Source organism: Diadema setosum, chromosome 20 (genome assembly GCF_964275005.1).
Source record: "Diadema setosum chromosome 20, eeDiaSeto1, whole genome shotgun sequence".
Classification (NCBI taxonomy): Eukaryota; Metazoa; Echinodermata; class Echinoidea; order Diadematoida; family Diadematidae; genus Diadema; species Diadema setosum.
This window is the reverse complement of record NC_092704.1, coordinates 13,492,356-13,510,414: the sequence shown is the minus strand read 5'-3', so window position 1 is coordinate 13,510,414 and position 18,059 is coordinate 13,492,356. Positions and strand designations below refer to the sequence as shown.

Sequence of the window (18,059 nt, the reverse complement as noted above, 5' to 3'; positions counted from 1 at the left end):
GATTTGAATAAAGTGTTAAAAGTGAAAAAAAAAACTTTCCTTTTCCATTGTAAACCTTTAAATCATATTCCCATTTTGAATAGTCATGCATGAGATCACTCGAAGATTTAGGAGTGATCCCTGAAGTCACTTCAATAAAATAAACATTTTCACTCAAAATTCACTCCAATTTCACTCTAAAATCACTCTTTTTTGTATTCACTCCTTTAAGAGTGAATATGTTCACTCGGGTTTTTTTTTTTTTTTTTTTTTTTTTTTTTTTAGAGAGAGTAAGAAGGTAACAGACGGCGGGAAATTCAACAGTTTTGGACATGAACGGTGCTGAAAAAAAGTCTGATAAACGTCTACCTAGTGAATGGTACCGTCTTCTTTCAGCGCAGCTTACGGATCATCAAACGCCTGCGTAAGTCTGAGTAACGAACGAAACGGCTAAAAAAGTCTGTAATGCGTGTATCAACATCAAAGAGCTTATAATGAGTTGAGGAGGAGAAACATCTCGCTGATCAACATTCAGTTTTGGGCCTCGTGAAAGGCCGAGCTCCGACGTCGTGGCTCCACATCATTATAATCGTATGTGTAGCTCATGGGCGCTCCATATTATTGTTCTAAAATTACGCGTGTGTTATCTTTTATGAGATTTCATTTCATCATCCATACCGGTTACGAAAGAGGGTATTAAACAGGCAATATTTTGACAGGAAGTGGAGCATAAGCCCCACCCGTATGCCCTCTGCGACCAGAAGGACATGAACTTTATAAGAACGAGGACCAGAAGGATTGTCTGTGGGCCGAGGCCATGGCGCTTTGCAATTTGGGTGACATTTTAGTTATTTTATAAAACAAACATCATTATTTTAGGTATTCCTTGTGTTAATATTCTTTTTTTTTCTTACCTTTATTTCAGAAAAAAAAATCATTATACAATCAGAATAGATATCTGTAACCCTAGCTGGTTATAATACTTATTTGAGTCTTTCAATTTGAGTCTTTCATATCATTGAAAAAATTCCAATCTACCGAGCGCAATTTTGAACAAAATAATGTAATAGTCATTTTCCATCATCTATTATCTCGATCTATTTGAATTTTTGCACCAGAATCATCCGTATTTGACTTGAAATTAACCAAGATACATGTTTTCTTATTGTATTCGATAATTCACACTTTCAATCTCTTGTTTATACCTTCTGGTATATATGTAAAACGTACTACAGTGGACTCCCGTTATAACGAAGTCCTCGGGACTGGCAATTTTCTTTCGCTATATCGAAATTTCTTTATAACCGAATGAATAAACAATAAAAATACATAGAGCTGACAATGTTGCGGCCCTAAATTTTACTTCGTTGTAACCAGAATTTCGTTATAACCGTGTTCGTTATAACGGGAGTGCACTGTAGAATATGGAACAGTAAAAACAAGCAAAAAAAAAAAATCCAAACAAAACAAAATAAATGTGAGGATAGACAAGGAGCAATGGAGGAGGCGGGGGGGGGGGGGATCCGAAAAAGTTTACGGGGTTGTGTGAACAGCACCCCCCCCCCCACACACACACGCACCCTCCCTCCCCCCCCCCCCCAACATACACACACTTTCAAATATGCAAATACCTTCGAAAGCAATGCAGTTTGCCTTTGGTTCGCTGACATCATAGTGGGATTCCCCAGTAGATATATGTAGGCGAGGTTAAAAATGAGAAGGAGCCCTCCATTATCGCGTCCATCACACCAACACTATTGCAATATACAGTACATGAACCGCAGTATCGTTTCTTTTGCTAACAGACGCCCTGATTATTCTAAATCGGGGTATTCATGTATTGCTGGTTCTCATTTGTCTCACTGATTTAAAGTTAATGAAATCTGTGAGTCTGTAACTTGGCTTCAAAGCAACAGATCGAGTTGGTAAGTGAGGAATCATCAATGACATCATTCGTCAAATTATCGCCTCTTGACAAAGACCTGGCCTTTGATTCTACAAACTATACATCCGTCAACTGCTTAGTGTGCATGCCTTTACAATTTTGTGCATGCCGTTCGATGCTCCTATGTACAGTATATTGCAAATTTCTCACTTTTAATGACTGATTAGATTACACTGAAAGGTCTAGCCTACGTCGTGTGATAATGCTATACTGAAAAGAACAATTCTGTTGATACAGCTGTACCTCTGATTTAACACATTTGGAATGTTTGTCTTTTTTTAGGCTTAGTGTAGAAAATCCTAACAGCGATTGTCACAGGGAATACAATGAAAGGCCGCGGGACAGCTGGGGGGGGGGGGGGTGGAACCGAGTCTGTCTCTTTCATTTTGCTTTAAAACGGACAAAATATGTTTTGGCTAAAAAAAAAAGAAAGAAACACACAGTCACTCTTGAAATCTCTGAAAATTAACAAAATAGTCCATGGAGGGCTAAAAAGCTTGGAAAAAAAAGATGTTGTAGGTATTATACCCATTAAAACAAATGAATCTCCCTCTGTTTCACCATTATCACTATGACGATCCCCTCCGCGGTGTTTTGTTTATTGAATGTTAATAAAAAGATTATTGATTTTTGTTTTTGTTTCGGAGGCCCGAGATTATTTCATTCGTCTAACGTAGCATGTTTTCCAGCTATTATAGCTATTATAGCTTATAACATAATTTTAAAGTGGAATCAACTGGTTAATCTGCCAGTTAAAACAACATTGTTGCTTTAAAAAAAAGAAAAAAAAAAGAGAACCGGAAATAGCGTGCAGGCTAGTCGAGGCCAGTGCTTTCAACAATATACATTATATAGCGTATTTGCAATATTAACAGAAGCAGAATTATCATGTGACCATGCACCACAAAACTAACAAACAGTCGCACCATCTGATATTACGTGCATGAGGACTCAAAAAGGTGAAACAGGTCAACCAAGCAAATCTTGAGTTTTTCAAATTTTCTGAAAAAGATATTCCTCTTCTGCATTATTCCTAAAAGTTTGGAATCATAAAATGAATGGACAAGTGTGTTATCAGCAGTTTTCCTACAACCCTGTTTTGTAGAGTAGTGAGATCAGGTATGTCTCAGAGGCCCCTTTTTATTTCATGAAAATCCTTTGCACACTCTTAACTTTCAACTCAATACTATTAACTTTTGAAAGGATAATGCAATCTATACCGCTATGAAAGTTTGCATTGATCAAAGACAAAATGTGTTTGTGGCATGCTCAATTTCAGTTTGATCTGACAAACTCTTCATTGTTGTAGTTCCGAAGGTTTACATCCTATTTTGTCCCATTCATCGCACAGCTATCATGGTTATAGCACGGTTTGTAAAGATTACGATTTACGTAGGCTTGGAGAGTCCATTTGAATTGAATTATACATTTTTGAATTACACATTTTAAAGCTTAGAGTTTGCTCTTTCGGAATCTGCCCTTAACTGAAAATCTATGTCTGGCGACTTGTCTGGCAGCTTGTCAGTTTATTCCCTTGGTTTCGACCTGAATGAAATGGTCCATGATGCGTGCGATTCAGTAACTTCCATTTAAATGGATTCAACTGTGACCAGTTTATAATACCAGTTAAAATTCCATGTGGTATCAAATGTTTCTCAACCCGAATACTGATGAAACATAAAATTAGGAAAAGCATGATCAATAATAAAGTGGAATAAACGTGACTTTTGAGCCCATACATGTTATATTTTGGTTAAACGACGTAACCTGCAGGTTGAATAATTTATGAAAAATGATTGCAATAGTGGTCAAGAAAAAGGAAGACTTTGTTCATATAAATTCGCAATACTTTCTTCAGAAAATGTTTATGACGACTTACAAAAAATTTACCCGATTACGATCGACACCTATAGGAATATTAACGTAAGACAAGTTAACATCATACTATGTATGAAAAAAAAACCTTGACATATTTTCGTGAAATTCATTTACATGAAACAAGGTCGTCCTATTTCTAACGTAAAATTCTGGCCTTTTAATACCCCTATGCTCCCACATCCTTCTCCTGCTTTGTTTCCCTCCACAGATTTACTTCACTTTTCTGATTGATAAATTTAAAGATATGCACATGTACCAAAAGTGTGCGTCAGATCGTTGAATTTAATGATATTATCAGCGAGAACAAATTTATTCAAATAATTGATAATATCGTTGTATAGGAATATCATTGTTGAAATAATCTACAGTAGAGTAGAGATCGAGTATATATTGCTAAACCATTGTATTATTCATATAAACATTTGAATATCATTCTAATTGTAACTCTTCTGAATATTCTACAAAAATCTCACAAAAGCCATGACTTGTTTTGCCCCAGCCGAAGAACTACAAGATGAGTGATTCAGACGATTCCCCGTATTATGACGACTACGGCTCCTACGATGAGGATAATGACTATAATAGGTACAGTGATGATGATTACTTAAGCTCGAGATGGACACGTGAGACAGGAAGGAATGGCGAAGATGATTCCCATGTGCGCCAAAAACAACTTGAAAAGGTTCAGGTACATCTCCTTCATATTGTGATGGAAGAATACAGTAGGCTCCCGTTATAATGAAGTTCTTTCGTTATATCGAAATTTCGTTATAACCGAATAAAAATACAAAAATACAAAAATAGTGGATGAAGCTGCAGTCTGAATTTTTACTTCGTTATGACTGCGTCCGTTATAACGGGAGTGCACTGTATTGATTGCAATTATTACAAATATCCTGTACATATGCAACGTATATAATTTCTTTGTTTATTTGATGGAAGTGAAAATAAATTTGAATCTTGAATCTTGAATCTTGACACAGCTTCAATATCGTACAGATAGGGACGAAAACGAAAAAAAACCGTAGAGTTTTCAAGATAAAGACATTGTACTAGTTATATGAAGAGTTTGAGCGCACAACGAGTTAACTCCCTTTGAGATAATTTGCAATTAAAGCTGCTTAAAAGAAACAGGAAAATTATATGAAAATATGGAATATTTTCAATCATAACTTCAAGAATATTCCTGTTATGTAACAAATGAGGAAACACTAACGTCTTATTTGACTCTGATGATGGACTAACCTTAAAATGTTTATAAATTGCGCTTAACCGGTTTTGCGATTAAACTCTTTAACATATAGGCCTATATATATATATATATATATATATATATATATATAATTTTTGGCTCCTGCAATGTTTATACGACTGATTTTACTCTTGATATCTATTTACTACACACCGACGTAGAACTTTCATATTATATATACAAGTATATGTACATATATATACCGGGTGTCCCCCCAAAAAAGCGGAACGGTGGATTTTCAGTACCTTGCGTTCTAAAAGTGATACATTTTTGACATCATTAGAAAGAACATCTTTTGCAAAAGACCATGATACCAAATTCATTAAATTTGGTTCAGTACTTTTTCTTCAACGCCAATTTCTGTAAATGCAGTCATTTTCAATTTTTTGCGACTTATGAGATAATAATTTGGGTGCGACACGCGTTCCATACGGTGAATTGTGTAAGCTCGTTGATCGATGTCAACACAAGTTAACGCTTTCATATTGGGCGCGCACACACACACAGACACACACACCAAGGAGCTTCAAGCTCCTTGCACACACACACACTGTTTTTTCCTGGCCCGTGCCCAAATGTGAAAGCTGTATCTTTTGTTGACATGGATCACCGTATGGATCGCTTGTCGCACTCAAATTATTATCTCATAAGTCGCAAAAATCCTGCGAAATTTGAAAATGACTGCATTTTCAGAAATTGGCGTAGAATAAAAAGTACTGAACCAAATTTAATGATTTGGGTATCATTGTCTTCTGCGGAAGATTCTCTTTCTAATGATGTCAAAAATATATCACTTTTAGGACGCAAGGTACTGAAAATCCACCGTTCCGCTTTTTTTTTTTTTTTTTTTTTGGGGGGGGGGACACCCGGTATATATCATATCCTTATTTCAAGCATAATGTTTCCTCCTTATCAATTCTCCTTACTTCATCTCGAAAATTCACCTTTTGGAAAACTGAAGACAGGGCAAGAACGATCTAAACCCATTGATTCCGGCCAAGACTCCATAAACCTTTGAAAAAAAAAATGTTTTAGGGCTATTATTAGCGTATGTCCTGTGAATTGTAAACTCTAATGTGAGCACTATGGTTTAATCAATGTGTCTCTGGCTCTCCAAGTAAAACTTGCCCAGAGAAAATGGTACACTGACAGTTGTGTTTTCTACTGGATACAAAGTGCTTTGAGGTGTCATCCCGGGTAAGCATTGGAGTCAATATGCGTATACAAGTACACACTAAGAAAAAATGATTCATTCTTGCACCTTTTAAGGGTGCAAAGTGATGTCACACTGGTGGCTCCCTATGGGTGTTATCTTGCACCCTCGAGAAATGGGTGCAAAAGTGGTACCTTGCGCAAGGGTATAACCTTGCAACCTGTGGGTGCACCTTTGCACCGCCAAAGAAGGTGCAACATTGCACCATTTATTGAGGGTGCGAAGTGGTTCCCTTGGGTGCATATTTCCACCCACATTAAGTGGTGCTAAGTTGCACCCTTTTCTTGAGGGTGCATCTTTCCACCCACACTAATTGGTGCTGAGATGCACCTTTCTTGAGGGTGCGATCTTTCTCCCTTTAATTTTCGGCGCAACTTTGCACCCTCTCTTGCCTCCACTTTTGGTGCAACTTTACACCTTTCGTGAGGGTGCAAAGAAGCACCCTAAGTTCCAAGATTGTAGCCTCTTTTGAGGGTGCGATTTTGTGCCATATATAAAGGTATAATGTTGCACCTATGTGGTGCTTATTTGATCCATGACTGCAGCAAAATTGCTTCTTTAAAGGAGCCAGTCAGTGTCACTGTCTACGCCTTTAGAGGCGCAATGTTGCCCAGTATAACCTCAAGTGAACCTTGAGATTACTGGGCAATATTGCGTCTCTATAGAGGAACAGGCAGTGACACCGATTGGCTCCTTTAAAGAAGCAATTTTGCAGCAGTTATGGATGAAATAAGCACCACATATTTGCAACATTATACCTTTATATATGGCGCAAGGTAAATATACTTAATATACATAACAAGGTACAATTTGGTTACTTAACTACTTTAAACCTTGAATAGTGCGAACTAATGCAAGCCTGTTTGCTCAGTATATCAAACTTATGCTGTTGTTGCACTCTGCAAAGTAAATAAGATTGGTGTAATTTGGATCCTGTGAATCATGAAATGTGTGCGTGGAATTTGTGAGTTTTGAAATGTTAATGTAGAAGTTAACTTATAGTTGTGTTTGAATGACATACTAAAACCAAATATTTACCCAATTACCTTTCCAATGAGGTGAGCACTATCACTATCTATCAAACAAACCCTCTAGGCAAGAGCATACATCTGCATGAAGGAATAGGTAAAAATATGATATACATTTGTCTGGATACGTTTTATTCAAAACGTTCTTGAATACGTACTTATTCACATAATCTATAAGAATAAGATATGCTTTTTGCCAGGACACAAAGCCTCAAAAAACAAAAGCATGCTACGTACATTTCTAAGGTATGCACCATATATAAAAAAAAATGTAAGAGGATTTAACAAGTTGTTTGTATGCATTTAAACGAATAGGCCTACATATTTTCATGCGTACAATATACATGTAACAGTGACGTCATCATGAATCATCAAAAAGATATGTTTATAGCATAGACATGAATTTATCTAAAATTTAAAACATGTCTTACAATTAAAAGTTTGTTTTATAATGACGATGCCAATTGTCTTAAAGTCCTTATCAGGACATGTCTTGGTGTTCACACTTATTCAAATCATGAGATTCTTGGCACTTAGATTACGACTACAATTCATTATGGTTTAGATACTTAACTGACATACGCATACCATATTCAGGTATACGGGCATTTCGATGAAAACATCTAAATACAAGGTATAATTATAATATGAAAATCAAACTTGATACCAGCCCTTATGGGCTACCAATGGAGACTAGGCAGAATCGCAGTTATCATGGTTATGTATTCAGATTTTGTTTTGGGTGATCAATTCGAGTCCCTCGAGCTGAGATTCCGGAACTGCAATGAGCAAATCATCATAATGACTAACAAAGTGACTGAGAATGATACATGCACCAGTTTCTGTTTCGTTGTTCTATACATAGAAAGTTGTTACGTTTTCCAATCCTCTGTAGGCACACAGTGATTTGCAGATCACCTTTGGCTATAACGCCATATGGTCGCGTGCAAAATGATTGCAGCTTATCTAACTTGTAGTTTCCGAATAGGGGACTACCGTGCTTATACATATTAATCGGATGATAGACCCCGTCAAAGAGTAAATTGCGAATATCGTATACCATTGTCAAATCCACTTTTTGTTCTGTACACAGTTTCACTGGACTCTTATGAACCACTTAAGCATTACCTAATCATGGAGTATAAGAATAATCTTATGTTATTTCCTTGAAACGGCTGCATTTGTATGAGCGGGAACAGTTTGGCATCATACATGACTAAATGCATGTATTATACAAGGTTTCAGGACACTTTGAACCGTGTTCCCCCCCCCCCCCCCAAAAAAAAAAAAAACCACAAAACAAAACAAAGCAAAACAACAACAACGAGTGAAATGTTGTATACCCTAGGCCCATTAGCGTATGATCTTTGTACTTTGAATACATTGCCCATACTTTTCAACCAATAGGCATCTGGATGCAACGTAGGTATATATAAAATGATTTTTTTTAAAGGAAAATACATTTAACCACTTCAGAAATAACTATGGAACAAATAGCATAATATTGACACGTTCCCTTATTCCTAAATGACGTGACAGAAAACTTTCCTCACCGAAATCATTCTGTCGTTATTCAAGTACAAGACATTGGTGATTATATACCTAGTTCGATTAAAAGTATACATGGAGTCATTGCAAAAGTATCTAATGAATAGCATGCTTCAGAACTACATCATTGTCATTTATTCTATGACGCTAATAATAGAGTAATTGTTCCGCCATACTGCCTGGCAGGTTGTAGTCCTCCTACGACGTTTGTTCAGCAAATAAGGCACAAAATAAAATTTTGCGAATTTTACACGCTGTTGCCAAAGTATCTAATCTTCTTTCAGTTCTTTACCACTATTCTCAGACATAAGGTATGCTGATGCTGTATGAATTAGAAACGGAAGCTTCACAAATATTCACCATCTAACAAGGTAAAAGCGAAGTGATGTCTCGCCCACATATCGAATTTGTGATTACACTGATTTTCAAATGTAAGCTCATTGACTTTTTGACTGTTGACGGAGTCGGACTTCACCAATATCAACACTTGACAGCCATCTTTAGATGTTCTGGGGAGTGAATTTGGTGGTCATATAGCTCAAAAGTGTGGAAAGTTATTAAAAGAACACCACAATACTATGTCGACAGTGCTTACAAGGTGAGATGCAAAGAAAGAGCACGAAATGACATTGTAGAATTTGACAATGACCTACAATATTTGACCTTGAACGCTGGCACCCACAAGGTGGTAGAAGTAACTTCATCCAATCGTAAATACATATGCAAAGTTTCATTTGGATACCTCAAACAGTACTTAAAGGGGAATGAAACCCAAATGTACCCGTGGATTGGAGCAATATCATAAGAACACATAAGTGAACATGGAAAATCGTATGATCCAGTGGAAGTTATGCATTTTTGAAAGTTTCAGTGTCACTTTCATGTATGGAAACGTATATGAAGAAAATATCAAGGGAATTCCATAAAATCTGATTCTAAATGAAAAGTACAAATTGCCTCCACTTATTTGTCGTCGCCATAATGTTAAGGGTAATATTACCCCCGCCCCCTTCTGGAAGAAGTAAATCAAGTGCTCCTTTTGTAATGCTAGAAACGTGAAACTATGCCTATTTTCTTTACATTTCTTTATATAATTTTCCATGGTTGACGTCAAAGATGTAGCTTTCTCATCTCGTAATGGCGGCACTGAAACTCTAAATATATGTGTATATAATAGCTCTTCAACGGATTTTCCGATATTCCTCAATTTGTGACGATGTGTTCAACTGCTAAAGTAATCTCCCTGCATTAACTTGTCCACTTGTACTTTTCGTTTCATTTCCCTTCGTGATACAACGTTGCCATAATCGATAACAGACTGATGTACGAACGGAGGGACAAGCTGAACAACATCATTTCTCTGGTGACAATTCCTTGTAAAAGTATACACCATGAAAACTTTAGGCTGGTAAACTATATCAAGACAATTATTGAACAATATTGTTAATGAAATGCCGTAGGTTTTTCTTCGTGATAGTTGCCTGTTCAGATCAAGGCTTGCAATGTACTGCTGAAGTATGCATCGGGTGTTTCTGCCTTTTCTGGGATACTGAAAGCCACAGAGCACAGAAGGCCGGAAACATTGTAGCGAAGGAAGACACGATTGTATACAGGAATTCGGGCAGATTTCACAACCATCCAGCCAAATAGTGCGCAGCATTCACAGTGAAGATTGTGGGATTTAGTCCTGCCAGGTTCTGAAAGAGATTTTGGCATGAATAAATAATGACTGAATAAAATTTCGAAGAAAATAGGTCGTTTACACTATAGGCGGTTTTGTTGTTTACATAAACTAACAGGTTGCAACTATGATCATTGACCAGAAAATGGAAAATGAAATTGATTGCATAGATCTACTTCAGGTTTCTAACGTCTTTTGCTGAAATAATGAGAAATGGTTTTGAAATAGCTGCGATATCCAAAACAGAGCAATAATAATATAATATAGGACTCACTTTTTATCACGATCGCTGCGTTTTATTTTGTTTTTGGATGGCTCATCCATTTTAATACCAAATTTCATCAAATAATCTTTAGAATTCCTCTTAGAATGACATACTCTCTATTATTTCATAAGTAGGTTCTTGGTATATCACAAAAAGTTAAAAGCCCAAATCCTCACCTCCACCAATACTATACCATCCCTTTAAGCTTTGATTTTGGTTTCTAAACAAATCCGGTCGGATAGATTTATTTCAGCTCTTTGTCATATAAGTAAAACATGATAATGTTGCAAGGAAATATTCCTCTTATATTTCTAGTCACAAAGCAGATGGAATTCCCGTCTCCCATAAAAAAATAAAAGTGCAGCACTTACTTTGTCACAGACATACAGCATGTCCTCTCCAGGCAGACGGGGAATTAGGAGACAGCATGCCGACATCACTAAGTTAGAGCTGGAAAAAAAAAAGAATAAATGTGGAATAGCCTGAGTAAAGTCATGTTGAAAAGAAAAATGTGGCGAATTTGGACTGAGATGAAAATACACACCTTTTATGTAGGCCTGCATACATTTATGACATAGGGCATATTCAAATATTCCCACATTTTTCCTGACCAACTCAAAGTCTTCATAACATAAAATAACAAAGTAAGACAACATCAAATTACATGCCAATTTAACATCAGTTTGCTGTATTTTACACAGTTAGGAAAGGAGTAAGACTTATAGACCTCAGCCATTCAGCCGTTGCTGAGCTTGCCACAGATGATGGTCCGGGTGCTGGCCATGGCAATGGGTGTAATGATGCCCATTATGGTTGACACCTCTAATCCTGCTACCACACACACACAAAAAGAGAAAATATAGCCCCCTCTACTTATTCATAACATTGATTTGATTTACTTTGATAATACTGGTTACAGAAAAGAAGATTACCCCCCCCCCAAAAAAAAAAAAAAAAAATAAATAAATAATAATAATAATAATAATAATAAATAAAATAAAATAAGATAAAATAAATAATATACAAATAAATAAATTTAAAAAAATGAAAAAAATGAAGATTCTTGCGGGGTAGAGATGCTGCCTGTATGAGTTACAATCCATCATGGAGTTTTCAGGAAAAAGTCCAAAAAAACTGAGAAGACGTATATAGAACGGAAAAGGCAAGAATGAATGATCGCAATGGTCCACTTGAGTAACATATCTCTCGATTATAGATGGTATCAAAAATTGAACTATAGTCTTATCAAATTTTCCGCAACCCACTAAACGGTGGCTACGTTATAGTAACTGATAAAACTGCGTTCATGTGTAATAATACGCTTTAATATAATATACTTCACGGTTATCACATGCTGAAAATCTAGATGAATCAATAACCTGAAAATATACAAGTGTACATGTATTACGGATTAATCCATTAATGAAACTTACATATTCTGTTGAGGAATCACTCTGTCCTTCAGAATTGCATATCAGTTTACGTGATCAGGAGAATGCGCGCAAATTATTGTATCTTGCTTGAATACCTGAAAAGGAAAAATCAAGTGTCATGAGTTCAAGGCCACTGTTCATGCGTGTGTAATAATTTTGCAGAAGAGCTAACTTATGTAAATGTGACTACATAACTCTCTCCATGGCAGCTTAATGTTTAGTTCAATTTTTATGCACTGCCTTGCTGCATACAGGGTGAACTTAAGTCTACCACTAACACTACCTGACTACAGAGAATTATCCCAGCATAAAGATAAGCGTGCAATGTTTGCCATTATAAGTTTAGTTAGTACACTAGTCTATTTATCCATAAGTTTATCAACAATTATTCATCAACTTCAGTTCCGTTCCTTTTATTCGTTATTAATCAAAATAATGTGGTATGGCACGACGCGATGTATTATCCTTGGGGATGTGTGTTTGTGTGTGTGGGGGGGGGAGGTGGCGTAAAGGTTATGTTAAGGATACACTTCCTATAGGAATATCCGATTCCACGTTTTCTTAACTATTTTGTTTTGTTGTTGATCGGTAAATATAAAGAATTACTTGAAATTTGTGATTATGTATGTGTTCACTGTATTGTGAGTATAAATTATGCTTGTATAATTGTGTATGTAGTGAAAATTGTATCATTTATAATGTGTACATGTACATGAATATATGTGAGTTTATGCATGTATGTAGATATTCCTATGTGCACGCCCATGTACCAACAAAAAAGAATTTCCTAAATGAACAATAAATGAATCTGAAATCTGAAATCGGAATGCTATGACGTCTTTAGCAAGACATTTTATCGCTAAAGCTGCTCTAATTCCACAAAATGGTTACGAAACAAAACAAAATAGAACAGAAAACAGCACGCATAAAACTAGCCAGTTTTAACAGAATTCTAAAATAAACATTTTAATATTACTGCCTGCAAGCCTACATTATAAGACATGGCTATACAACCAAAAACATAACAGATACAAGAAATTTGATGAAGGGTAATATCGAGAGTAAGGCCTTGGTCGAGAACATTGTGGATATTTCAAATCATGCTTTACGATGATGTTTTAACTCACCATTTTCCACGTGGTAGGATTCTGCGGGGTCTTGATATTATGAAGTGGACAAAATAATTTTGAAGTCAGAGTTGCAGTAAGCCGCTAAGAAAAGCCTCAGAAGAGCTGATCTGCTATGGAAATGGACTTTGCGCTAGATGCTCAGCTCAAACACGCATGAACGAGCTGTACAATGAGCCATCTGGGAGTCAACTTATGTGCACATAAGTTTGCACGACTCAACAATTCATTGAATTTATAAATCATGTTCAAGAAAAGAATGAACATGCCCACACCAGGTGACCAAACTACTGGGTCCGTGAATTGACACTCTAGGAAACATCCATGTCATTATTTTGCATCGAATGTATTCTATGGATTAATAGGCGTTTAAAAAAAAAATTCCACTTTTGATTCTTAATAATTCAGTAACTATATATCAGATAACACTATCATTGATATGGGAGATAGTTGTATAGTGTACAATTTCGTTGGAGGTGGTTTAAAACACAAATCAGTTTCATGAAATCCATGATCAATTTGACAGTTAGGTTACAGATTTTGCTCTACTTCCAACCCTCTGTACAAAATTTTCACTTTGCACGGCGGTCAATGGGTGTGTATGGGAGTATGTGGTTAACACCCTGACGATGGTGTTGAACAATAGCCAGGGTTTTAATGCTTTATTATTTATTCATGAGAAATTCCACTATCACAGCTAGTCTTTATTCATTCTAAAATGTGGTGTTTGCAAGCACACGGAAACATGTGCTTACATTTTTCATGTGCATGCATTTTACCCTTAGGCTTTACCGTGCATGAATCCATGAAAAAAAAAGGGGGGAAAAAATCAACCCTTACAAATAAATCGTGTAGTTTGCACCCTTATATATCCGCGAGTTTGCTCTCTAAATGATTTTAGTTTATCATTTCCTTTACGTTCACTTAATAAAATATGCATACATAAAATGTGACAATGGTATGAATAAAATGACAATGTGACAAACAAACAAACAAAGCAAACAAACAGCAAAAGATATCAAGTGAAAGGGTGAGTGAGAAGGCAATTGGCCTTATTTAAAACTAATCCCGGAAAAGTAAATACATTGTATATACAGAGAAAAACATTGGCACACACACACACACAAACACACACACACTCACATATACACACACATGCATACACAGACAAAAACATGGACCAGCGCATATTAGCAATACACAAGATGTCATTTTCACAAACACACCCTATCTTGCTAGTCTCTTATAAATTCGTAAAATGATATTGGTAACTTCCAGAAAACCTTTCAAGTAAAATACGTTTTAAAGCTTCCTTAAAACTTTGTACCGTTTTCTTACATTTCACATCAGAGTGGATGGAATTTCAGATTTGAGGGCCTTGAAAAAATATTGACTTTTTTTTTCTGTCCCGAGATCGAGTCGCAACGAAAATCTTTAGCGTGTACAGGGTTTGATTCCATCATCGCACAGTAAGCATGCAGGGAATGCTGTGACATATTCCATTTCGATTGGTCAATACCAGACGAGCAGTCAAGTATTCTTCGTTAGCTTGTTCGCAGACCCTTTCATCAAAGACTCAACTTCATTTAAAAGTGCTCCGATGAATGATTATGAAATTATGGGAGAACATCAAGTTTTATGATTTCTTTAAAAAAACATGTACATAGTAGCACCACGACGGTATGCAATATTGTATTCAAGTGTCGATCAACACCATATGGATCTTTCTTTGAGACTTGTTATGGGCTCAATATTGCAACTTAGCAAGAATGAACCACAAACAGGAAGATATGTCTTTGTAATGGTAATTACGTTTCGACATCCCAACCAATAAGAGATAGGTTAGGTGAATGTTAAAGACACGGGGATACACGAATAGAAATTACTAAAAAAAATGAAATAAAACGAACATTATTCTAATAGGCATGCCTGGGTAGTAATCTGATGTTTCTATTGATAGCGAATTCTATTTGAAGATTCATATCAGTTTGCTTTGTCAGAATCATGAGGAAAAGTGATAAAATAAACCGGCTATCCAGGGTACAGTTTAAACACTTTCACATGAAACAGCTCTGATTAACACTTTTGCACAATAATATTTCTGTTCAGAATTGACTTTTGTTTTATATGTTTTTATCTTAAAGTATAGGATTTCATTTGAAGCAAAATATAGCCAAAATTACGTAAACGTCCACAATGAATCTTCAGATTGCTCAGTGAGACGGCGGCATCGAATCCCGATCAGCGAAGGCACAAATGCACCTGTGGAATTGTTTTGTACAGCAATAGAAATCTGACGACTATTTGAATAATTACATCCAGTTGGAACTTCATCTGTTAAACCTCCTAGGTTATGTGCACAATGTGATTGGTCAATACCAGACAAGCAATCAGGTATTCTACTTTTGTTTTTTTAGTAGACCCCTTTCATCATGGACTCAACTTAATTTGAAAATATACTCTCGATGAATGATTATAGAATATGAAAGAAATTTAAGTTTCCTGATATCAAAAAATATATGTTCATAATATCAGCATAAGGATATGTAATATTGCATTTTAGTACCGAGCAACACCATAGGATGGCCTTTGTTTTGAGACTAGTTTGGGGCGTAATATTGCACCGTCAATGACCGTGGCAAGATCGAACCCAAAATGAACCATATAAGAAGCAAAGTTCCACCATTTTCTCAAATCGTGTAGTTTGCACCCATTTTCGCGACTTCGAACCCTTCTAGCTCCCTTATTGAACCTTTTTTTCTTAGTGTGTAGTGACAATGCAAGTTCTATTAGGAGATGGGTTTGCAAAAAACAAAACAAAACAAAACAAAAACAAACAAAATATATCTGCAAATCATGTGTTAATTTTATTGTACGTTACCAAAGTTAAATAGTCTTGTTTTGTGTTTTACTCTGTAGGGCCTGATGGTAAAGACAGTGAAAAACGGGTATGTTCAATCAGTTAATCTATTTCTATACTTTTTTAGGCTGCTCGCAAGTATTTGCAGGAAGGAACTCGAAAGGAGAATCCTGGTGGAGACACTGTTTTTGGAGCATTGTACAACCAGGAACAGTACAGTGATCTGATTCTTAGCGTAGGGGATCGCACATTTTTTGCACATCGTCTAGTTCTCTGTGCCTGGAGTGATGTCTTTAAAACGATGTTGTCTGATCCCACCTGGCAAGCAAACAATGAGCTTTGTAACGAAAGTAGCGACAGCACTTCTGGACAAGTCTTCCGACAGGTGCTGGTAGAGGAATACCCCGACGCACTAGTTTTCGAGGATTTTCTGAAGTTCCTGTACACTGCCACGGTCACCCCGACCAGTCACAACGTCTTGTCGCTGATCCGACTTGCCGATAAATATATGATCCCTGAACTTCATGGACTCTGTAATGAGTTCATCGACAACAGTGACGTGGTGACGATGCTTTCACTTCTGCCGACATCTCAAGAGTTCAACATGCCAGACATCGTGAAGCTGTGCCACCAATCCTTTCTCACAAATTTCAACTTGCTTTCAGGTCAGCAGGTGCTCGACATCAATGCAGCGACGATGCTAGTCATACTGGACAGTGGACTCGACTTGGTCGTCGAGAACGAGTACGCCCTCTTTGAGAAGATTGAGCCGTGGCTCACCCAATGCGAAGACGACGACATCTTTGTCGAGATCATCAGGTGTATCCGATTTCAGTTCATGAATGCCCTGCAGTTGAAGAAGGTGACGACCACTGCTGTATTCTCGAGGGCCTCCGAAAAGCTTCCAGATTTATCTTTAGAAGTGTGGCAGCTACAGACACTCTTTCGCGAAGGCTCGCACGGGAAACTACCTGATGAGTTCTCAGGTCCAAGGTTGTATCTCCGTCCACCAAAGAGCAATGGCTTCGAAGACCAGATTAGGGGATCCCACATCACCAACAACAAGACCGTTTATGTCACAGTTGGCTCGCAGGAGTTTCTTCGTGTTTCTCCTTGGATTAAAAAAGTAGTTGGGGAGAAACACATTTTCGAACAAGGAAAGGACAACGAGATGGAAGTGTCTGTGACACAAGACCCAGTGTCAGAAGATCAGATCGAAATAAAGTTAAGTTCAAAGTTGCCTTCTGCTACACAGAAATATCATACTGCTATCGTCATTTCTCAACGAGAACAAACACCCAGATACTTCAAGAATAGTGACTTTGCCATGTTTCGTGGCAAGGAATCGTCACGAAAAATCGGGTCGGTCGGTCGGCGTAATAGGGGATTTCGTACAATTTCAACAGAAACTAGGCCTACAATTCTCAACTGCAAAGCAAAATTAACTCAGCCCGTGGAACAGGGTGAAGCGCTACAAATCTGTGTCGCTTTGATCATCGAAATGCAAGATGATCATGAAGATGGCGATAGCGAAACCTTGACAGCAGAAAACTTCGAGATGTCGCCACATGAACGATTAATTCTGAATTACATGCTAAGCCAACGTTTGATACGACGTCTTCAAATGTTCGATTACATGTATTGACCTGTAGTATGTTTCACTGCATGACATGAGAACGCCTCAGATGTCTCTCAATGGTACTTTTAAATCGAAATAGTGTCGTCTACTACATTGGTACTTTTATACTCTAATAAGGGCAGAAAATGAAGGCGAAAACGATGTTTTTTTTTTTCGATGCATCACTGTAAATGAACTAACTGCGACGGTTTCTACGTTTAATGCCCATGAC

General features: G+C 36.9%; 1 protein-coding gene across 1 annotated transcript; it reads left to right on the top strand.

Annotated features, from left to right (window-relative positions):
* The first annotated feature begins 355 nt into the window (after window positions 1–355).
* On the top strand, window positions 356–17,854 carry LOC140243431 (uncharacterized). Its single transcript, XM_072323110.1, has 3 exons — window positions 356–403; window positions 4,302–4,490; window positions 16,337–17,854. Exons 1-3 carry the CDS (start codon window positions 356–358, stop codon window positions 17,852–17,854), a joined length of 1,755 nt encoding a protein of 584 aa, XP_072179211.1.
* Window positions 17,855–18,059: the final 205 nt, after the last annotated feature.